The 24,836-nt window shown below is 45.4% G+C and overlaps 1 protein-coding gene across 2 annotated transcripts in view; it reads left to right on the forward strand.

Annotated features, from left to right (window-relative positions):
• Positions 1-1,094: 1,094 nt before the first annotated feature.
• IMPA2 (inositol monophosphatase 2) overlaps positions 1,095-24,836 on the forward strand; it is a 61,029-nt gene continuing 37,287 nt past the window's right edge. The window contains exons 1-2 of one of the 2 annotated variants that reach the window (XM_019711363.2): positions 1,095-1,409; positions 19,591-19,724. In XM_019711363.2, the coding sequence (XP_019566922.1) occupies positions 1,314-1,409; positions 19,591-19,724 (230 nt within the window). In that variant the 5' untranslated portion in view covers positions 1,095-1,313. The remainder of the gene's footprint in view (positions 1,410-19,590; positions 19,725-24,836) is intronic. The other variant, XM_019711364.2, reaches the window with a different exon arrangement.

Here is a 24,836-nt window from a genome sequence, read left to right on the forward strand (position 1 = left end):
ACTCCCATTGTTCTCCCAGGCTCTGAGAGATAGCACTCCAGAATAATTTCATGTGGGTCAGCATCTTTTATAAAGGGGTAGTACGCAGAGCAGCTTATGAAATTAACTCCTGGAAACCACGGGAGTCTCTCTCTTGGGAAATGCCTTGTATTTATTTATGTTTAGGGGGTGCCAGTGCTCAGCAGCGTTAAAGGATTTAAGGTCATTCCTCATTACAGAGAGAGGCTAGTCACAGTTAAGGCTCCACAATGGAGTTTTGAGTTCAGACAGTTGTAAAATCCAGTGACTGTCATCATAGTGTTTGATTTTTAGCTGGGGTCAAAGCTTCTTGTTTGCATCCAAACATTAGGGAACACAGGCGCTTTGTGCTCTGCCGCCAGGACGAGCGCCTGCGGCCAACCAAGCAGGCTGAGAACACCGAGCGTCCAGTGGCCTGCTCAAAGGACGACCCGTTACGAGTTAAAGAAAATTCCTTTAGGACCTGGCCGCCCCTAAACCACCAGACTGGGCGAGAGGGTCGGAAGCTCCCCCAACTGGAGCTTCATCACATCACTGGAGCTCCCATCACATCAGTGGGGAGCAAAGTCGTGGCCTTGGCCGCGCACGCCCACACCAGTAGCAGGCTGCCCCGGGACCCGGGTCCCGCCAGGTTCAAGGGCTTCCGTCCCACGCCCACCATACACACCACCCTCCCTTCTCTCGCCACGCCTGCTGCGGGCTGCGTTCCACTGGCTGGGCAGAGCACTGGGTGGGTAGGGGTCCGTGAGGGATTGCGGGGCGTGGCTTGACCGAGCGCGCGGTGGAGGGCGGGGCTTGACGGGGAGGGGCGGGGCCGGGAGGAGCAGAGGCTTGGAGGGGCGGGGCTCGGATGCAGAGTGACGCAGGACTCGGCGGGGAGGAGTGGGGATAAGGGCGGAGCTCGGGGTGTGAAGCGCTGAGCAAGGATGAGGGCCGGTAGGGGCGGGGCTGGGGCAGGGAGCCGGAAGCCCAGCGGGGTCGAACTCTACGTGGGGAAAGACTAGGGTTGGTGCTGGGAAGTGCGGGACGAGGCACAGCGCAGGACAGGCAGCGGAGAGGGTGGGGCTCAGCGGGGAGGGGCGGGGCTCTGGGCGGGGCTTGGGGCGAGCGGCGCGGCTTCCCCTGCCGCGGCCCGCTCCCTGCCCTTCCCGCGGGCACAGCTGTGGGGCAGGCTGAGGCCGTGGCTCGAGTGGCGGGAGTAAGAGGAGGGAGTGCGGAGCCTGATTTCAGGGCAGTGGAAACTAGTAGAGGAACTGCGTGGAGGACTGGAGGTGGCGGGGCCCCGCGAGGCCGCGATGAAGCCAAGTCGCGAGGACGAGGCGGCGCCCGCCGGGGGCCCCTGGGAGGAGTGCTTTGAAGTGGCGGTGCAGCTCGCACTGCGGGCGGGACAGGTGAGCGCTGCGGCCCTGCTCTCGCGTTCCGGCAGGGTCCGTGTTAGCGCAGCCCCGCCGGGCCGGGCGGGCACTCTGTCCGCGTCACACCCACTTGGGACCTATGAAAGTCCGAGCAGAAGTCAAGTCGGACCAAAGGGGCTCCTCTGGGCTCGGGATAGCAGGGCCCAGGACCGCGTGCAGCCGCGGGGCTGGCGGGCTGGGATCCTGCCGGGGTGGGGGTCCTCGAGTGCGGAGCCGGACCCGCGTTCCCCGGCCTTCTGCGGTGGCCGTCTGGTGACCGCGGACCCAGGCGTGATACAGTGAAAGAAGTCTTTGTGTTCGTTTACTGCACAGACCTTCCCTTTACCTTCTCCACCCCAGGAGCCGGAGAGGTGAACACCTCGTTCTCCCGTGGCGGTGGCAGCCACCCAGGAAACATGCCGAACATAGCCCCTCTCCTTTGGTATTTGAATGGCTAACTGTAGGGGATTTGACCTTTGCCTGGGAGAGAGCAGGTTAGAATAAATATATTGACTATGCAAATTAGTCCAGGGCTTTAAAATTTACTCCCTGGCCTGAATGCCACAGCTGTTTGTTTTTGAAGACCTTTGAATTGACCCAGTGGCCGGGACCTGGGTGTAGTTGCCCCTAGGTTTAGACCCCAACTGCTTGGAGACCTGGAAGGATTGCTGTTTATCTTTCCTCAAGCATCCTGAATGCAAACTTACTCTGCCCACAACCTTCAAGTGGTTCCACTGAGTGATTGCAGGAACTTAACACTGACCCGCAGGATGAATATCAAGCAGCTAAGCTTAAAACCTGTGACTAGAGTTTGAAAATGCAGCTCCTCTCTTCTCACTTTCATTTTTGTTTTGTTCCCCACATTTTCCTCAGTACTTTCAGCAGCGCCTGACACATAGTAGGGATGCAGTCCATATTGTGGGATGAGTGAGTGGGTATTGGTTCTCCCAGGACTGTCAGGGCAGGGTTAGATCTAGTGGGAAGATAGTTTACTCCTGCTTTGCTTGTTAAAGTCTATGATTGTGTTCTGGTGATCTGGAGAATGAAGATGGACAGAAGGAATTGTGAGATTGATTTTATATCCAAATAGCATTTTCTTTTTCAGGCGTAGCAGTCTCTTTTCAATCCTAAATTTGAAGTGAGTGGTCATGCACAGCGTGAATAGTGCTTTACCTTGGGATGAAACCTCTAATCCCCTCTAAAAGTTAACCTTCAAGACTGAGTTGACACATTTAGTATTGGAGGGTTCTCCCTCTGTGGTTTTAAAGACCAAAGACTCAGCCTGTAAGGAATGCATGACTTACAGGAGTGTTGTGGAAGTGTACTTTGGCTCCATCATCTTTCTGTCCTGTAGGGAAAGGAGACCCCAAACCTTATGAACTAGAATGCTGGAGCTTGCAGCTTGCAGGGAGAACATGCTTCCTGGAAAGCACATCCAGTGTGTGCAGGAGGGGAGGGAAGCGTTTGCTCTCCTGCCCCTCCCTTCCTTCCTCCCTCCTAGCCCCCTCACTTCCTTTCCAGAGTGACTTATCACCAGGATATTTAGTAATTTAGGTTCTACCATAAAACTTTTCTTCCATGAGGCTTTGAAGAGAAGCTATTTTAGGATTCGGACACTACGACTATGTAAATCCTGGAGAGTTGTTACGGGTTTCTGTGGTTTTTCAAATTTAAATCCTTGAAGATACAGAGGGTTTTAAAAACCTTTTAACAGATGCGTATATAGAGCTTGCAATATGGCAGGCACAATTTGAGTTTTATGCATTTTAACTTATTTAGGAGATAATGTGTTTGCAACTTGCCAACAACAAAAAAGCTTTTTTTAAGGGTGGGGGAAGGGTGAAATAAAGATTTTGCCATTAAGAGTCTGATCAGGGAGCCTAGGACTCCGGGCTCCCTCTTGGGCATTATTCTGATGCTTCCTGCCTGCCGGGTAGTGAGGGGGAGCTTGGCCTGAATGGTCTGTGGCTGGGACAAATAGAAGCCATACAAGGTCATTGCAACCTGTGTAAAGGGACAAATTGTCTTAATAATGTTCTCACAGTAATAGGGTGCTGATTGGAGGAAATCTGGCCTTTCGCCAGACAGCACAGAGTAGGATGAAAAGGTAGTTAGTCGTGATCCTTTTCTGAGTACTCTTTAGCTAAGGCAGTGTTTGGCACAGTTACCATGGCCTTGTGGCCCAGCATGCCCACCCCCTCATTGGTACCCAGTGTTCTGCTATTTTATTGAGTTTGCTACTCTCAGCTGCTCCTGAGACAGTTCTGTGTGCTGAATTCTTGAATCTGGATTCTGTTTGCTGAAAGGTGGAGAGAGTAGAGAGAGGGACCTCCCAAGAGATACATGTCCCTGCCCTTGATCTTTCAGACATTGGTTCCGGTCAGGGCAGCCCTAGACAATTTGCTTCCCAGTCCTGAGAAGTCTCCATAAAAGCAACCTGCATGGCCTCCCTGCCCCCCAAATGCTGCCCCTGCACAAAGGATGGCCTCCCTGTTTTCCCTTCCTCCTTGCCTCTCCGCCATGCATTCCTGCAGTGCCTCTTGGAATCATCCCTTCATTTCCAGGCCAAACCACCCACACCACTGCAGGAGATGCTCCCTGGCTGTTGGGCTTTGAGGGGGTGGGTGGAGTGACTTCAGCCCCACCTCATGACCACCACTAATACAGTAGCAGGATTCACTGAAATGATTGTCTGTCATCTTTTATGTGACCAGTGAACAAAAGTATCTTAGAAAACTATGCTTTTTAAATTGTTTTGCAGGAGTAGATCTAGGTTTTGTTGGGTCTGAAACTTAGACCTAAGTTAGGGGCCCTCTTTAAGAAACAAACACAAGATTTAAAATTTAAAAATAGATATAAAAATTATTTAGAATAAGAAAACGCAACAGTATAATTTTAAGATGCTATCAGTATAACAAAATACATAAAAATAGTGCTTCTCAATCTGTAATACATTTTTTCACATTTTTTGGCTTCATACCCTTTGCATCTTTGAATAACAATGATTTTGTAATATTTGGAGAGAATAGGAAGGTAAATTTAGGCTTTCCTATAGCATGGCTAGTTGAAATCGATTGCTGATAGTTTAGAAGTTTATTTAGGCTTCAAACTGGTATGGTCTTATAGATTTTTAGAATTGTCATCAAATTTGAAAATCCCATATCTTTTCTTTTATATATTAGTTGTAAGATGTGGGAGAATTTTCCACAGACTAGCATTTAGCTCTATACCATTGGAGCCTTGTTTCTTTCCATGATCCCTTGTGCTGGCTGCCACTACCCAGGCTCACACACTCCTCAGGTTCTGCCATTTATGTCACCATGCCAGGTGAGTTGGTGTGGTGGACAGTAGAAGCATTTTTGGAAGCTGTTCTGACACAGGATGGCTAACAATAACTTACAGACAGATGTGACTGCAAACCCCTCAGATATATTCCATCAAACCCAAAGTAAATGCATCTCCATTCAACTTCCCTTTAGCTGAAAATTCCAGCACCCACTCCAGTGCTACCTGACACGAAGTATGATGGCTGGGAGGTCATAGTGGAAAGAGCAGTTATAGCTACAACTAGAGGAGCTGACTTTTGCAAACTTAAAAAAAGGTGTTTATGTGTGACCATGTCAACACTGTGCGACGGTCCCTAGCAAATCCTCATGAGAATTAAAGGGCCTTAAAGCCTCAGTGTCAATAGCTTCACAGTAAATTCATCTCTGTTTACTGGTAACAGAATCTCAGTACAAAGCAGAAAAACAAAAACCCAGAACTCCACCTTCAGTACTTCAGACTTACTGCCTCTCTAGTTGGCCTTACATATCCTTGCAGGTTATGCTTCCCAAGGCCCAGTCGAGAAGTGAGGCCTATTGTCTGGACAGTGCCTGGGTAGACCAGACCTTTGTTCAGCCAGATCAAACTACTCTGCATTTTCACAACAGACATTGCATTTTCCTAGCCTTCTTCTTGCCTATGTTTATTGAAAACCATACTCTTACCAGGTTACCTTCCTCGTCTGTCCTGTGCTTCTCCCCCATCCTGCCGACAGCTTTGTTTGTCCCTGGTCTGATTGGTGTGCTTTCCCCATGGTGGGCTGTGAATGTGGAGCTCTTCTGTCCACCTCTGGCTCCCCAGAGCAGAAAGTCCACATTGGTGGGCCCTGACCCAATGTCACCTACTTGTCTTGCTTGCTTTGCCAATACGGTATTATTTTTGATTTTTGATGTTAATTTTTATCAGTTATTCACACAGGGAATTTAAGAAGTGCAGTGCTACTAAAAGGACTCATGAAAAACAGCAGTGTCCTGGCACATGTCATCCTCATCCTTTTTCCCAGAGGTCACTGTTTTCAGTTTTCCGAGTTACACCCATTTTCTAAATCACAGGGTTCTACTGCTTTTTCTTGAGTCATCGCTTTAGACACTGTGTTATGTTGTGTGGCTGTGTTACCTGTTTGGTTTCATTGATGTCACATTCTGATGACCATACAATTGTAATGCATGGCTGAGCCGAGCAGTATAGTTGTGTTACATGTTCTTTTCTTTCTTATACAACCTGTATTCTTCTTAAAGTAAAAAAAGAAGACCTTTGTTCAGCCAGATCAAACTATTCTGCATTGTCAAAACACATATTTGCTAGTTTTCTATGTACCTAGCAACAGTCATCTTCCGACTTGCCAACAGAATTTTTAATGATCTCAGTGTGCTCAAATGCATCAGGTTTGCTCCTGTAGTGAAGTGTCCGCATGCTTTCACCTGCATCAGAAGTCCCTGGAAGGCTTTTCAAGGGAAGCTGAGTCCCACCCCCAATTTCTTAATTCCCTAAGTCTGGACTGGATTAGTATTTCACCAAATTCCCAGCTGATTCTGACGCTGCTGGTCTAGAGACCAGCTCTTTGTCCAGCCAGATCAAACTACTTTATGTTTTCAAAACACTTTGAGAATCACTGCTGTATAGTATTTTGTTATGTGAATATATGACAGTTTTTTCATTTAACTCTTGAGGAAACTTTGGATAATGTCCAGTTTGGAGTTATGAATAATATTGCTATAGACATTCTTGCATGTCTTTTGATTATGTATGTCTTTCTGCTGGGGATATACTAATAATAGGAGTGAAATTGCTGTGTCATCAGATATGAAATTCTGCCAACTAGTTATTTAAAGTATATGTACCAGGTTAGACTTCTAGCAGGAAGTGAGGGTTCCTGTTGTTCCACATCTTGGACAACACTTGGTATTATCTGTCTTTTCCATTTTAGCCATTCTGATGGGTTTGAGGTGGTATTTTGTGATTTTAATTTGCACATCCTATATGACTAATGAACTTAAGTGCCTTTTTGCATGTTTATTGGCCTAGATATCCTGTTTTTAAAATGGTGGTTACTAAAATGCTGATTAGAAATTTATTAATTCACAAATATTTATAGAGTAACTGGAAAGAACGATAGCCTTTACTCTGAGTGTGATGTGAGGTTTTGAATAGAGTCCTGTATAGGGCCCTGCTGGGTAATAGGGAGACCATCCTGGGCTGCAAGGGGCCCTACAACACCATGGGGGGACCAGAATTGGATATCTGATAGGAAGCTGTTAAAATAGTCCACATGAGGAATGACGGTGGATTTGACAGAGGTAGTGAAGAAGGTAGTAAAAACAGATGTATTTCGAAGGCTGAGGTTCAAGCTTTGCTGTTGGATTGGATGGAATCAGGGTGTGAGAGAAAGAGGACCCAAGGATGCCTTCAAGGGTTCAGGCCTGAAAAACTGGTTGAATGGATTTGCTGTTTCCTGAGATGACGAAACTGCAGGAGGAACAGGTTTGGAGGTAGAAGTCCAGTGTCGTATTTCCAGCATGTTAAGCTTGAATTGGCAGTGGATTATTCTAAGTGGAGGTGTTGAGTTTGGATCCAGAGTTCAGGGGAGAGGTCGAGGGTAGAGACTCTGTTTTGGGAGCTGTTGGCCTGGGGTGATATTAAGGCAGATCCTGAACAGGCAGAGAGCAGGCTTGTCCACCCATGGACTCTGCCCTGACATGATCCCAAGTCAAAGCTCCTGGGTTTTCCTCTGCAAGATTCCCAAATGTCAGTATATGGCGGTCTTGGGTCACTTACTTCTTCCAAAAAGACTCCTCTGCTCTCTTGCCTCAGCTGAATGCGCCCACTGCTGGAGAAAGGGAGGCAGCGGATAGTGATTTCATTTCCCCGTCTTCAGTCCCCTTCCCTCCAGTGGTCCTACCATACACTGTGTTCCGCTTTCCACTTAGCTCCATAGGGTAGCTGTCAGCCTACATTAACAATTGTAAAACTTTCGCCAACATTTGAAACCTCAGCCAAGAAAGAACTCCTGTGAGACAACAACTGGCAGGTGCAGAGTAGCAGCTGCCGCTTTTTGGGTCCAAGTGTCCAGGGCCCCACTATTCACTGACCCTGTGTGAAAGGCCAGCTGTAATTTTCCTTATACATGATTGTAAGGAAAGTGGCATGTTTCTCTTTTTTTTCCTCTTCATTTGAAACTAATTCCACAGTACATCACGCCTTTTTTTAAAATTAGTTTCAGGTGTACAAAACAATGTACTAGTTAGATATTTACACCCTTCGCAAAGTGGTAATCCCCCTCTGCCCTCCCCTTCTGATATCGTGTACAGCAGTTACAATTACATTGACTCTATTCCCTATGCTGTGCTCCACATCCTGTGACCGTGTGTGTGTGTGTGTGTGTGTGTGTGTGTGTGTGTGTGTATTTATTACAGTTGACATTCGGTATTATACAGCTTCAGGTGTACACTGCAGTGGTCAGGCACCTACACTGTCCATGAAGTGGTCTCCCTAATAAGACAGGTGCCATCTGATACCCTACAAAATCTTTACAACATTACTGATTATGTTCCCCAAACTGTATTTCATATCCCCATGGCTATATTGTGACTACTAATTTGTACTTTCCAATCCCTTCACCTTCTCCCCCGTCCCCACCCCGCTCCCACCTAGCAACTGTCAGTTGTTGTTTTTTCCCCTATATCTCTGAGTCTATTTCTGTTTTGTTTGTTCGTTTATTCTGTTCTTTAGATTCCACATATAAGTGAGATCATATGATACTTGTCTAGGAAAATGGCACGTTTCTTATGCCCATTTTGCTCACAAAAGCTGAGTGTTTGCACTCCAAGTCCTTCCATCAGCCCAGCCCTTGGTGCAAGAGTGAGTCAGTGAAATCCCACCTTCATCTCATTAAAGGGATAGAAGGAAAAGCGGGTGTCACCTCCATGTTGAAGTGAATCTGCCTCTGTGGATATTGACTTCCTGGCCCAAATGAAGCGCTTGGTAGTCTTTGGGGCTGGTGGGAAGAGTAGGCTGAATTCTTACCACTTAGAGGATGGAAAAGTGGCTAGTGGGTTCCAAGGCCCACCCACCCCCAGCCCTAGTTGTGGCGGAGCTCAGGCCCAGGAACCTGAGGTTTGGAGGGAAAAAAGGGAATTTTGAGTTCAGGCTCCTCCCTATCTTGTGGCCTCATTGGGCCAGAACCTAAGGCTGGCCTGGCTCACATCTTTCTTCCATGAGAAGTGATGGAAGAATTTAGCCGAGGGGCGGTGTCACGTCTGTTTAGCTAACTAAGCCAGTCTCAGGATCCTGTGTCCACTATCCCAGCTCCCAACCCCAGGGGCCAGCGCAGTGCCTTGGCCACCTGGGTGGTATATTCAGCGTGGAGCAGGCATTGCAAGGGGCCCCACTACGAGCTGCCCCAGGACAGAGGCCTAAGTCGAGATGATTTTGGAGGGGGTGATCTCAGACCCTCGGAGACTAGGGACAGCTTCCTGGAAAAATATACCTGAATTGTTTCTTTAAAAGGAAAAGCAGGAGTCACCTGGAGAAGTTGGGTGCCGGGCTTGGGGAGGGTGGAAGGGAGGAGAAGGGGGTCAAGGCAAAGAAGATAGACACTGCAAGGGGAGAAAGTGAAGGCAGCACCCAGGCACTGCAAGAAATGCACCGTGGATGAAGCTTAAGATGGACAAGGAGAGTCAGGCCACTGGGTGTGAGAAGTTTTGGGGACACGAGGCCCTCAGTGAAGAGCAGAATTGTGGGTGGGTGTCATACTTAAGAATGACCAAGGTGACTGTTGATGATTAATTAACTGCATGTTGTGTGGACTTGGTGATGAATTGTAAGTTGAAGAAGACGTAGGAGTAAAGAACTGGGTGTCTGGCTTGAAAAACTGGGTAGATTTCATTGCTTTAGAGAAACCTCTGGACCAGAGAAGGATTTTGGAAATCATCAGTCATGATAACCACAGCTCGGGAGCGATGACTCCACTCAGTGATGGAAGATTTGGAGCACCTGTAGTTGTATGACTGTGGGCAACTTGCTTTGTGCCTCAGTTTCTTCATCTATAACATCTATAAGGAAATTATTATTACCTCAGTTATTGTGAGGATAAAATAAGTTGGTACTCATGAACTGCTTAAAATGGTGCCAGGGACAGAGTAAGCCCTCGGCAAGTGTGAGCACCAACACTGTTGCGGTGCCAGCCGTGGTGATGGAACAGGTGGGATCTCCAGGGAGCATGGCTCCTGAGAGCGGGGCACATCACTGAATTCTTGGACACACCTCTTATAAGGAATAATCTGAGGGAGAAGCACCCGAGGAGGACCGTGGTGTCAGAGTTCCTGACGGAGGCTTAGATGACACAGAATGCAGTTGAGATGTAACTGAAGAGTGTCCCTGGATTTTTCATGGGAGGTGGCCAGGTGCCCAGCAGGGCTGGTTCGGAGGAGTGCTAGGGCGGAAGGGAAGACAGTGGGCTGAGGGGTGATGGGAGTTTAGAAAGTAGAGGTGGCAAGTTTGAAGAAACTTAGCCATGAAGCTGAAGAGGGAGGTAATTACATTGGAAACCTTGAGACTTGCTGGTGTGTGAGTCTGGGAGAATCTGGTGTCCTTGGCCCTCCTCTGCTTTAACCAGCGACTCCTCTTTCCTGTGGTTAAAGTTCTGCAGTTATTTGTGATGTATTAACAGATGTGAACTGCTGACCACTGTGCCACGTGATAGCCATATTATTACCAGAGTATCTCATTTACTTTGTAGGTTTTATTAATTGTCATATATGTACAGGGTTCTCCAGAGAAACAGAACCGCTTGGAGGCCGACAAGTCCAATCTGCAGGGTGGGCCAGCAGGCTGGAGACACAGGGAGAGCCAGTGTCCCAGTTTAAAGGCTGTAGGCAGCAAGATTTGATGTTGCAGATGAAGTCCGAAGGCAGTCTGCTGAAGAATTCTCTTACTAAGAGAAGGGTCCATCTTTTTCTTTTATAGGACCTTCAACTGATTGGATGAGACCCACCCACATTATGGAGGGCGATCTGCTTTACTACTGATTAAAATGTTAAGCTCATCCAGAAACACCCCGAATAATGTTTAGTGAAATATCTGGGTACACCATGGCTCAGTCTAGTTGACACATAAAATTAGCCATCACATCACACTTATTTGTGTTCAGAAAAGTCTACAACCTGAAATGTGGCAGTATTATCAGGACCATACTTCTGGTAGTGACGTTTTCCTTATCTGAAAAGGAAAGACATGTTGCTTATTGGAAACCCCACTTCTGACAGTTCTTTGTGTATGCTGTTCCATGGGTTCTAGGGTGCACACAAGTTGCTCTGTAGTGATGGATGACAACTGTATAGCAGACCCAGGGACAGTAACAGAGAGCCAAGCTGGTATACAAATAAGAAAGAGTCATTTGCACATGTCTATAAATGACATCTCTGATGCTGGAGCTGATTGTGTCCTTTCTTGTAGATACGAAATCCAGGCTTCAATGACTGAAGGCCATATTTTATATATTAACCATTAACAGAACGTTATTTGTAGGGAGAAAACCCAGGTCAGGAGGTCTGTGAAGTGCATGCATAGTTAATGAATAGTTGAAAAACATCAATTAAAAAAACAGCATATACTAACTTATTACTGGCAGAATGAGAATGTTCAAAATCTCTAAGATGTTGAAAAATAGCTGTGGTAAAGGGCTTTTAGTAGGTAATTCACCTGGCAGCCCCAGGCCGTCCCCCCTGAGGACGTGACTATAGCTAAAGGGCAGGGCTGTTTGAGTCTAATACTGGTTTATTTGAAAAATACAACACTCGATCACCATTTTTCCTCTCTATGTAGGAAAATTTATGAATTAAACTTCTTAATGCAGTATTTTGGCATCCCATTTGAGATTTGTACATTGTGTATATGGTAGGGTTTATTTTATTTTATTTTGTCATCAGTCATTAAATTTTGTCAGATACGTGTTCTCACAAAAAACTATTTAGGTTGGTGAAGGTATATATATATATATATATATATATATATATATATATATATACACACACACATACACATACACATACACATACATATACATATACATATATGTATAGTACCAATACCATTATATACAATTCCTCATTTAATTCTTAACAACAGCTCAGTGTCTTAGATACTTCTGTTATTGCAGATGTGGAAACTAAGGCTCTGAGAAACTCAGTGATTCCCCCAAGGTCTCCCATGTGGAGTTTGAATTCAGATCTGTCTGATGCTACACTGTGGGTTTATCTTCTATACCCCTGTTCATGTTATGAAATGGGTGGAAACAATTACATTCTAGGCAGGGGAATTTTTCATATGCTCTTTCTTCATGAAGAACAGTTTCCAAGTTTTAAATTTTTATTATTGTTTAAACCCAGCAGTCCAGCTCTAGAACCTGAGACACTCTGCCATTTCATTTTTTAAAATTTTTATTCGGTTTATTTAAATAAATAAAAAACCCAGTTTGCTTATTCCCTCCACCCCTTACAACCATACTCTGTTCTCTGTATTTATGCACTTAGGGTTATATGTATCACAGTTTCTTTACCCATTCATCCATCTATGGACACTTAGGTTGCTTCTATATCTTGGCGATTGTAAATAATGCTGCAATGAACAGGGGGTACAGATATCTTTTTGAATTAGTGTTTTTGTTTTCTTCAGATAAATACGCAGGAGTAGAATTGCTGAGTCATAAGGTAGTTCTATTTTTAGTTTTTTTAGGAACCTCCATACTGTTTTCCATAGGGGCTGCACAATTTACGTTCCCACCAATAGTGCACAAGGGTTTCCTTTTCTCCACATCCTTGTCAACACTTGTCATTGCTTACCTTTTCGATGATAGCCATTCTAACAGGTGTGAGGTAGGTAATATCTCATTGTGGTTTTGATTTGCATTTCCCTGATGGTTAATGATGTTGAGCACCTTTTCATATACCCATTGGCAATCTGTATGTATTCTGTGGAAAAATGTCTATTCAGGTCCTCTGCCCATTTTTAAATTGGATTGTTTGTTTCTTTGCTGTTGAGTTGTATGAGTTCTTTATATATATTTATATATTTTTTATATATTTATATATAAATCCCTTATCAGATACATGATTTGCAGTTATTTTCTCCCATTTAGTAGGTTGCCTTTTCATTTTGTTGATGACTTCCTTTGCAGTGCAGAAGTCTTTTAGTTTGATGTAGTCCCACTTGTTGATTTTTTTTCTTTTGTTGCTTTTGCTTTTGGTGTCAGATTCAAAAAATCATTGCCAAGGCCTATGTCAAGAAGCTTACCACGCATATTTTTTTCTAGCAGTTTTATGGTTTCTGGTCTTACATTCAAGTCTTTCATCCATTTTGGGTTAATTTTTGTGTGGGGTGTAAGATAGCGATCCAGTTTCATTCTTTTGCATGTGGCTGTACAGTTTTCTGAACACCATTTATTGAAGAGACTGTCCTTTCCCCATATGTATTCTTTTTTTTTAATTATTTTATTGTGGAATGTTGGGGAGCAGTGTGTTTCTCCATGCCCATCAGCTCCAAGTCAAGTCGTTGTCCTTCAATCTATTTGTGGAGGGTGCAGCTCAGCCCCAAGTCTAGTTGCTGTTTTCAATCTTTAGTTGCAGGGGGCACAGCCCACCATCCCATTCAGGAATTGAACCGGCAGCCTTGTTCTTGAGAGCTCGCGCTCTAACCAACAGAGCCATCCGGCCACCCCTCCGGCAGCTCAGCAACAGCTCATCGTCTTCAATTTAGCTATGGATGGTGCAGCTCACTGGCCCATCGGGGAATCGAACTGGCAACCCTGTTGTTCAGAGCTTGCGTTCTAACCAACTGAGCCATCCTGCTGCCCCACCCCATATATATTCTTGGCTCTTTGTTGTACATTTATTGACCATGTATGCGTAGGTTTGTTTCTGGGCTTTATTCTGTTCCATTGATCTTTGTCTTTTTTAAAGCCAATACCATATTTTTTTATTACTATAGCTTTGTAATATGGTTTGAAATCGGGGACTGTGATGCCTCCAGCTTTGTTCTTCTTTCTCAAGATTGCTTTGGCTGTTCGGGGTCATTCATGGTCCCATATAAATTTTATGATTGTTTTCTATTTCTGTGAAAATGCCATTGGAATTTTGATAGGGTTTGCATAGAACCTGTATTATTGCTTTAGCTAGTTCTTGTTTTAGATTCGCTTACTGCCATTAACTCATTGGTGACTAAAAAGGAACTAATTTTTGTAGCTGTCCCATGTATGGACATCCACCAGATTAAGTTTGGTAAAGTCCCATTACAATGCACATTGCCCTCGTGGCCTGGGCCCAGGAGAGGGATGGTAGAGCCTACTTAGTGTTGTATAGAAGGATAGTCTGGAACCACGAAGATGAAAAACAGAGCTCCTGCCTTCAGGAAGCTTGTAGTCTAGTGGAAGAGAAAGGCCCGTGCTTGACAGTGCAGTAACTGAGATGTACATTCAGTGCGATGGAAACCACTGACCGAAGAGAAAGGGCCTCACCCAGGCTGGGTGAGTGGAGGGCTACACAGACAGCTTCCTGAGGAGATGGGCGTGAGCAGAGTCCTCAAGGACAGATGGGTAGGAGGTGGCCAGCATGGCCATTGCAGGCGCAAAGAACATCATGTCCAAAGACATAAAGGTGAAGGAGAAAGAACACTCGAGAGTGCTTGAGCACGGCAAGGGGTACGGGTCCCGGGACCCCATAATGCCAGGTGCTTTCAGGGCTGGTCATGGAGGACCTCACACTGGACACGGACCCACTGTCCTCTTGGTGAGCCCAACAAGCCACAGAAAGTGCCAGGAGATCTGCTTTCCAGAGAGGCCACTCTGCGCAGCGTGGATGGTGCTTCAGAGGAGTAAACCAAAGGATGTTTGGAAGCTGTTTTAGCAATGCAGGCAGGTGATGGTAGGCAGTGTGAGAAGGGCAGCGTAGTTTGGGAAAATAATTCAGAAATGCTATGTGAGTGTCTGGGTGTGTAACTGATGGGAGGGAGGAGTCAAGAATGATCTGCAGGCTCCTCCTCAGGTGTCCATGTGGATGTTGAGCCGCGGCCCGAAGGAGCAGCAGCAGGTGGGAGAGTCCTGGCCACCGCACTGCATGTTGCTAGTGAACACGCGTGCAGTGTGGCCTGCCCTGCCGCTGAAAGACACAGAAACATTCAAGCCTATGGCTTTCCTTGTGATGTGTGCCACAACAAAATGATCATAGCACAACAATAACACTAATAAAAACAGAAAAGAAATACTTTTAAAAAGAACATGATACAACACGCTCCTTCTGAATCCATAAATCTGCCCTCTGTGTAATGTATAGCTAGGGGCCTGGTTCCTATGGAAAGTGGGTCCAGTGACAACAGAAATTCCCCAAGCTGCCCACACAAGCCCCTGATTTTGCCTCTCTTCAACATAGTAGAGTTGTGTATATTTTGAATCTGGAAGACCAAGTGCATAAATACCAATGAGGTCAGATATGGCTTCACAAGAATACTTGCTGAAAAATCTTCCAGACTTTGGTGACCTTTTACTGAGCTCAGTATGCAGCAGCCAAGAAATCTTCATTCATTCAGCAGATGTTCACTGAGCCCTGACTATGTGGCAGCCCCCGTACAGGCTGCAGAATCCACCTGTGGGAGGTGAATACAGGGACAGGAAGTTAGGGTCCTTAACCGGAAGTGGACTGCCATGGAATCCCAAGGGGCCAGTTATGTGGTTTGCGTAAGTGCCCTAGGAATGCACATAAAGGATGCATTCCCCGCTTTGCCCACAGTAGGTGGAGACTCCTCATTGAGGTGACATTTGAACTGGGTGGCAAAGGAAGAGAGCACATGAGCTAGAGGAAGCCTGGAGATTCTGTCAAAAGGAGACTGTAGGGTGAATGACGTAATTTGGCTGGAGCCTAACAATCATGGAGCAAGGGGGATGGGAAGGGGATGAGAATACAAAGGTTAGGTGAAGCCTGTATTTGTTAGGTTGATGGTTTGGCTTCCCTCACAGAGACCAATGACAGAAGCAAGGCAGATTTCTTTTTCTTTCCCATAGAAGTCTAATTAGAGATCCAGTGGGAGTGGGGGCTGTGCTTCACCAAGTCACTCAGAGACCCAGGTTTCTTTTTGATTGTTGCTCTAAAGAGATGTTCTTTTTCATGTGACCAGAGCTGACCTCTCAGCACCACACCTACAGCACACCTTGTGGCAAACGGGAAAAGAACAAGAGGTGGAGTGCAAACAACGCCTTTTAAGGACGTGACTCAGAAGTTGCACGTATCATTTCCATTCACATCCTCTTGGGCAGAACTTGGTCACAAGGCCAAACCTACCTGCGCAAGAGGCAGAGCGGTGCAGACTGTTGAGCTGACGCTGCACCTTGCTAAACTTGGGGCTTCTGATCCTAAAAGGAAGAAGAGACTGGCTATTAGCGGTCAAATTGTCTCTGCTATAAGGCCAACTCTCAAAAGCTATTATTGCATGCCACCTTCAGAGGCTTTGACTTTATCCTGGTAGTAGGGAGCCAGTAAGTGTTTTATATTTGGGAGGTCTGTGGTTAAGACCAGAGTTTTAGCAAGCTCTTCTGGCTGTGGTGTGGAGAATGGACTTGAGTGCCATAAAGCAGATCTGGGCTGGCTCCAGGAGGTAGGACTAGTGGATGGAGGTTAGAGGATGATGGACTTCAAGCCCAATAGGACTTTTTAACAGGACAACCCCCCCCCCCGCCCCCGAAGAAAAAAACACAATACTACAATGAAACGAAACAGAAAGACCAACGTGGTCAGGATTCACACAGACTCTAGTCCTCTAGTTAGATAAAATGGTGCAGAATCTATTCAAGCAGTCTGATATGTATTTTATTAATGATTAAAAGAGTTTTGTGCCCCTACTCTGTGTCAGGTACAATTCTAGATGCTAGGGGTGTCACTGGGAACAAAAGAAAGCAAACTCTTCTGGGGCTCATGTGCCAGTAAAGACAAACATTCCAAACATTCCATCAACCATGAAACGAACAAGATCATTTCAGGTGGCGAGAAGTTCCAGACAGAAGGACCAGAAAATATAAAGTTGCTGGGACAGAAACAAATTTGGTTAGGATGGGCCAGAAAACCAGAGTGGCAGAAAGAGAGCAAGCGTGGGGGTGGCCTCGGAGACGTGAGATTGGCCTGCGGTGGGGGCCTGGTCATGGGGGATCTGGGGCTTTGTCCTAAGAGCGATAGGAGGGTAGTTTTAAGCATTAAAATGACACAAGCTTCTTTATGGCTGCATAATACTCCATTGTATAAATATACCACAGTTTCTTAATCCAGTCATCTACTGATGGGCATTTTGGTTGTTTCCAGGGGCGGGGGGGTGGGGATAAGGGGAAGGTGAGAGGTTTTGGGAACGTACAGAGGGATAGTGGAGGGGGGGAGGGGGGTTCACACAGTGGGAGGGATATAAATGATAAACGTCTAAGTTTTGCTTTGTCTTGTGCACCTGAAACTAATTAAAAAACAAATAAAAAAATAAAAAAAATGACACAAGCTGATTTATGTTTAAAAATCATTAATCCAGCTTCTGCATAGAGACTACAGGGTGGATGGTTGGAATCCTGACCTTGAATTACATGAATGCTTATCACACGTGGGAATAGGAGCAAGTGAAAATGAGGACCGTGTCCTCAGGATGGAGGCCCCAGGACTCATGTATGGTCCTAGAACATTCCCGCCTCCCGAACACCCTTTCCCACTCGGGTTTAAGAATCTGCTCCAGCCCTTGCTGCTCAAGTGTGACCCCCCCCAGCATCAACGTCACCACAAAACTTCTCAGAAATGCAAATCTCAGACCCCAAAACCCATACCTACTGAACCATAATCTTCAACAAGACCCCAGGTGACTCACACATTAAAATTTGAAAACCTCTGGTGACATATTCTTTGGTTAGAGTGTCTTTCTCTCTTCTCTCTAACTATATGCATACATACTCATACACATACATACCCCCACACACACAGCCTCACAAACACATATAAACCGTACACTCATACCGTGCACACACACCCCACAACATATACATACCACACATTTCCTCCCCACACCACATGAACCTCCACATATCACATATACACCATACATCCCACACACACACACGTAAACTACACACACACACCACACTGAATTGCCATATAAGATACAAACTCACTGCCAAATGACCTATGGACGGGAGCTCTATGGACTAGCTTAAGATTTAGGGATTCCCATAGGATAGGACAGGTGCTATATGAGCTAGATTTGAGGGGTTTGAAATTTATAATTTATAGAGATTATTTGGTGGGAGCTTGCTATGTGCAAATTGGTGTTTTAAGGAGATTAGCCTGACAGTGACAAGCAGGGTGTTGCCAATACATAAAAAGGGCAGGAACACACCAGGTGGCAGGCAGTCTGAGGCAGGCGGTCAGAAATGCGAATGGGGCTGTCTTTAGTTAATGCGGTATATATGACTGCTATATGCTCTGTCTTTTGTGTTACTTACAAAATACATTACACTTCAAATGTTCTATAATTTGTATCTGTTATCTTTGCAACAAGATGAAAAAGGCATGCGAAACCTGTCTAGGCTCAGTGTTGTTTTGGCCAGCACTATGAAGGGGGGACCTCTTCAAGAAACATAAAAGGGGGGTACTGTTTGATGTCTAGGGGGTTCTCCTGCTTCTTCTTTAAAATTCCATGTGAGTATCTCCACCTCTCTGCAGACTTCTGGGTGAATCTCTTCCTGCCCTCCTCTTCAGCTTCATTAGCGCAGGCTGGACATAAAAAAGGTACTCAGGAAATGCTTATCTTAAGCTGGAGAATAAGTGTCACTATGAACAAAGGATGTCAAGTCTGGGTAGTTGAGTGATTGACGTGCTTTGGAAAGAAATTGAGGATCTTAGCGTGGTATCTAATTTAGAGGAAAGGTATGACGTCGTTTTTAGGTGTCCCAACTTTGTCATCATGGTAAGAAATGATAGAAATTACAAGAAAAGCCCGAACTGACTTTCCCGAAGCATCCTGTGACTGATTAATCATTCCACATGCCTTCCTGTTTGGGTCTCCCAAGGGTCCCTGGAACTGGATTAGGCCAGACAGGAGGTATTGGAGGTTGGGTGCCCTCCATTCTGTGCCCCTATATTTAGCTGCATTGGGTTTAGATGGGAAGTGCTGGCAACCCACATGTCTGCAGAGCCTGCCTGTGAGCTTACCCCTGAGGGCTCAGTGAGGCCACTTGGCACCAAAGCCAGTTCATGGGCGTGTCCCCTTTGGACGGTCAGTAATGCCCTGACCCAAAGCAGCCGGGAGAGCACGTCTTTATGTTCTTGAAGTACAGGTTAGCTTTCCTAGGTTTCTCATTCTAAACATTTGTAACCTGGATGCAAGAGCGTATTCCATTTCATGGGGTTCGTAAAATGAATTGGGGAAAAGAAGTTCTTACACTGAAATTTCATAAATTCAAATTCATGGGACTCTGTGGGGCAAAGGTGTTACATCATCTTACATTGGATGAAGTTTCATGTTCTTCAAAAACTATTTTTTTCTTTTTCTTCAAAGAAAAATTGTTTCACAGGTAGAACAAAGTAACTTCAACAAGTAAGTCTGTCATTATTGTGAAAAGAATAGTAGATAATTAAGGCTCACTAGAAACCCAGCCAGAAAGTCTTGGGTGTCATATTAAGCCCTGAAGTCCTCTCAGTGATGGCAGAAGTAAGTGGTCCACAGGCCCACACCCGCTGCATCTCCCCAGTGCTCCCTGACGTCAGAGTTGGCCCCACAGGAGGAGAGACTGCATTTGTCGGGTGAAAGAGGATGCTTATCAGTTTACCGTCCTGGACTTTTATTTCAGATCATCAGAAAAGCCCTTTCTGAGGAAAAGCGTGTCTCAACAAAAACATCAGCTGCAGATCTTGTCACAGAAACAGATCACCTTGTGGAAGACTTAATTATTTCTGAGCTGCAGAAGAAGTTTCCTTCACACAGGTAGGTGTATTCCTCAGGGAAAACACCCCATGAACACAATGCCACGTTCATAAAGAAGGCCAGGGTCTAACTCAGGAGGCCTCGCCATTGGTCATGGGCGCAGACCTCAAGTAGGAAATCTCACTGTCTGCCCCCTGATATTTCGATTGCATGGCAAACAAACAGACCTGTCTTCATTCTTTGTACAACCCTCATGTCGATATTGCCTTAAATATACTGAAAAGGCTTCACTTTCTACAATGTACACTCAGGGGAAGAGACCTGCCCCCTCTGCTAAGCCACTTAGCGTATTTCTTGAGGGATCTGAAGCAGTAATGTTCCCTGGAAGCTTGTGTCTGCTTGGTGGTGCCACGCAGGTTTTCCACAAAGGATGTGACCCCCAATGGCGCTGCCAACTGTGTGGGCCCAGGTTCACCGCCTGCTGGTGTGCCTCTGCTGGTATTCAGTGACGTATTCTTCCCTCGCCAGGCCAAAGCATGCGACAGGCAAGGCTGCTGTCCTCCCCTGGATCTTCATGAGGACCCTAGCCTCTTCTCTAGAGCAGAAGTTCTTAACCTTTCTGGGGTCACCATGTGGAGAATCCAATGCAAGTTATAAATATTTTCCTCAGAAAAACTCAAATATTTACATAGCATTTTGCATCTAGTTCCAATGAAGCCACAGACCCCAGAGGAAGACTCTCCTTGAGCTCTGGGGAGGGGCTCCTCAGGCCCCTCCTTCACCCCTGGAGTTCTGCAGAACAGAGTTTGGAAACCACTGCTTTGGGTACAACGGGTCTCTTCCCTTTCTTGTGGAGAATCGCTAAAACTGAAATACCAGGTATTGGAGTTCTGGATATAAATCAGATTCTGTGTACTTATACAGCAGAAATACCTAAGGCTATCTCCCTCAGCATCCATCTAGCACAGGGTATGCATCATAGACTTTTTCCCCTGTGAATGATTAATTGAAGTAAAGGACAAGCCAGTGTTCAAATTTACCTCCCTTTTTTCCCTATTGTTTCCTTCTAACTGGTTAGGTTATCTCAGGGTCACCAACTCTCCCTTCAAAATTCTCTGCCAGTGGGTTGGGTTTGTTTTGTTGGACAACCTTTCTTTGTGTTTGCGTGTCTGTTACTTCATATTTCCTTATTCAGTTTGAAGTCAGGATTCCTCACATCTGTTTTAATTTTTATAAGTTCTAAAATGTTTATAATTTTTTAACTTTTTAAAATCTAAATGGTAATGGCAAAAGTATTATATAGTTTGCTTTTATTCTTTGAGAGGAAATAGCTACAGCAACCAGCCAGCTTTTTCTGGTTGAGGAGCTGTTTCAGTTCTGGAGGTTTCAGTGGTATTGATCCAGGTGGCTATGACAGAAATGAGGGTTGAGTCAGCTGTATGGGGTCCTGGTAAAGACCTTGAGGTCACTGCAGGCTAGGCATTATGGTGTTATCAGTGCTCTGACAGTTTTCAATCAGATTATAGTATTCTTGACAAATAATTCTGAAATTATATGCCCTATTATGTGTGTTGGCAGCAGTTGCTAGTGATGTGATCCACTATTGTGTCAGTATGGGATCTGTGTTCCATTTTTACAAGGTAAATTTAAATATTCATTGTTGTGTATCACAAGATAAAAGTCATTGTATTATATGGGTGAATGTGGCTTCTCCCACCTCCACCTGGCAGCTTCAGGGCCGCCAAGGGACCGTCAGGCTCCAAAGCCCCTTTGGAAAAACCATCTACCCATAGCAGTGGCCCTCACCTAGGATGTGTGTCAGGCTTACCTGGGAGCACCTCCAACTCACTAATGCCAGACCTCCATTTCGCAAAAAGCCCTGGGAGATACAGATGCACACACCTGACCAGAGCAGTGGTTCCCAAACTGCAGTCCACAAGCTCGTGCTGGCCAGGCCTGGGGGCAGAGATATGTCAGCGCCCTGGCTCTTTGTCACCACTTCCTTCTCGGCTCTGAGGGCAATGCTGGGACATGGGTGAAGGCTGGATGTTGCTGCTCCTATTCTCTGCTCAGTTTGCCTAGAAAATTCAAATTAGATGAAATCATTTTTCAACATACCTGTGGTCAAGTTTGGGTTTTTTGCCAGTGACTAATATTTAAAGAAAGCACCAGAATTTGGGGCATTGAATTATATTTTAGATCATAGAAAAATTGATAAATTTAAGATGAGGAAAAAAATTGCATTCATAGTGCAAAATAAAATAGTATATTGTAATTTTTCTGCACTCAGAGTATTTTCATATATCCCTGAAACATGTTAGCAGGAAGTTGCCTGTCATCCTTTCTTTGGAAGGACTTTCTTCATTCTGAGCTTATGTCCTTCCTCATTTTTAGTCTCTTATGAAAGAATATTAAATATAGATTGCAACTGTTTTGTTTTTAATTAAATAAGAAACCTAATGTAGGCTCCCTGGTTTATTATTTTACTCATTCATGAAATCCAAAGTCGGTCCCTGATCTGAAAGATAGGCATAGACTAAATCAAAGAATAGTAAGGCTTAAACTTGCCTCTGCTCCTCGCTTTAGCAATTACTCCACTTCCTCATAGTCTCAAACTCCTCACCTAGGAGTAAGGGACCCAACCAAGTTCCGCTCTGCGGTTCCTACACTAATGCTGTCATATGGTGGCACTGACAGAAAGCAAAGCAGCAGGTCAAGGTTGAGAGTTTCACATTTCACAGCCTCCATCCAGGCCTGCCTCTGTTGGATGCTTAATCCTGTCATCAGTTGATTTTGAGTGAGATCCAAGTTTTGCAACTCTGAAAACATTCAGTAGCATCACTGAACCATATGTATATATACCTGTCCTTTCCCTTTTGTCTGGGTTAACACAGGCGAAGGAAGGAGGACAGCAACTTGAGCTGCTCAGTATCTACAGCAGCCTGCCCTGACCCCCTTTATAGCAGGATGGGGCCTGTCCACTGTGGTGACCCTTGTGCCCTGCAGTGTGCCCAGCACAGTCCTGGACTTGAAAAAATATGTTCCCAGCCCTGCCAACTAGAACTTGGTGTTCTTCATGTTCCCACTGTGTTTTACGCTGGTTAAGCAGAGCTGTTGAGGTTCTAGAGGTGGGCAGGGCAGTGTCCTGAGTAGAAGAGGCTGAGGAACATGAATTGGCTCCCTGGTGACCTAAAGAGTGACCCTGACCTTGTCACAGAGTAAATAAACTAGCTAGGAAGAAAAGCCCCACATGCACTTGGCTGTCAAAATTATAAGTTGCAACTATTAGAAAAAAAGGCAAATAGTTAAATGATACAGCAGAATGTATCGTTCTAATTTGTCACCAAATTTTGAACCTTACCCCAGTTGCTATTTTCCTCTTGTACATTAGATAGAGTAATGAAATTGCCCTTGAGCTCCTCCAGTTTAGTCCTGTGCATAGTTTTTTTAGTAGATGTTCCAGTGCCCTCATTAAGGTCGTACTTTTTCTTTTCTCACTTCCATTTGTCCAAGTTGATGTCCCCTCTCCCTCTGTGGAGAGCTGGAAAATGTTCTCCCATTCTATAGGTATTAGCTTCCCACACAAGGACAATCAGGTTTAAATGAATAAAAACTCTACATCCCTCCCCACATACCGATGAGATATTTTTGGTGCCTCAAGAATGGACACGGTCCATGACCCTGCAGCTTCCAGGAGGCCCTGCCCCAGAGTGTCACCCACAGGCATGACATAGGTAGGGAGGTGACGGGTGTGCTTTCCATCTCCTTTCACTTAGGCAACTGGGTAAAGAGGCAGAGAACTCTTGGGTGTGAATAACCAACTGCTGATAAAGTTCAGGGCTCAGTATGAGTGCTTTGAGTTGCTCCCATCAGAAATGCTGTGCAGAACAAAAGCTGTATTAACAGGAGCATTATGGGTGCTGCTGCAAACAAGCTGCTTGGTGAACCCCAAAGACTGCGTCCCACATGTTTTGCTAATTAACAGACCGCTTGGCCCTGTGTGTCCGAAGAAGCCCTGTCAGTGTGCAGAATGAATGGCCTTTGTACTGCAGGCTGTGCTCTCTCACATGCGTATTAGATGTCAGTCCTGCAAGAGGCTCTCCCTTCCTCCTTCCAGGAGACCCCAGCATTTCCCCTCTACTTTGGTGGATACCAGCTTCCCACTTAAAATCAGGTTTAATTATAAAGGAAAAACATTCCACATTCCTCCTCAGTTTTCCTGGGAACTGATCTTTACATGTGAGTCATTTCCATTCCCATCTTGACCTTAGTAATGTCTCCTCACTGCTTTATCAAACTTGTGCCCAAGTTAAGCTTTGTACTTTGTCCCTAATATGTGTATTTTTAGGGTGTGGACCCTTTTCTTTAAGGATATAATCACAAGCCATTTCAGGGGAAAATCATGTAGCTACAAAAGAAGACATTGAAAACAGATTTAATTCCTTAAATCTCTGGCTAAGAAAACCAAGCAGAGCTAATGCCACGTTTAATCACCAGCTAAGTGGAGTGGTTCTTTGTGCACATCACCTGTTTCTGCACATCACCGGGCAGGCGTTCGGGCTTCACCGCCTTGCCGCACCCTGCTGGGCTTGGCTCCTCTGACTTCTCCATGTCTTTCACTGTGGCATTTGTTTCATATAGACTTGCCTGCCTGGATTATGTGATCCAAAGGATCTAATAGACAATGGAGGGAAGTGACAGTAGGGAGGCAGTTCCCAGCAGGAGGATGGGATACGGAACAGACAAAAGCAAGGAGCCAATGCTACATTCCATGTGGTCGCACTCTAGATTGTAAGCTTCGGGGGCCAGATGGTGCTCACCCAAGCTTTTCTGCACAGCTGTCATTTTTCAGGGTGTGAATTTCTCAAGTGTCTCAGTTAGTGCTCCCCAACCTCAATGCTTTGCCTGCTCCTGTGTGGGTTTCTTTATGGGACCACAGTGAGGAGAAGGTGGTAACACCAATCTGAAAATGATATATATACACTCATCATATATACTGATGCATGGCCAGATAATTTATAAGATGGAAGGGACTAGATGACTGTGTGTGCATATAGAGAATGAATTTCATAATCTATGAAATGGAAATAGGGATTCCAGAGTTGTCGGGACCAGATGAGTTCCAGTGCATGCAGAAGCACTGTAATTTACTGAAAATTGACATCAGGATGC

The sequence above is a fragment of the Rhinolophus sinicus genome, linkage group LG09, assembly GCF_036562045.2.
Source record: "Rhinolophus sinicus isolate RSC01 linkage group LG09, ASM3656204v1, whole genome shotgun sequence".
In the NCBI taxonomy this organism is placed as follows: Eukaryota; Metazoa; Chordata; class Mammalia; order Chiroptera; family Rhinolophidae; genus Rhinolophus; species Rhinolophus sinicus.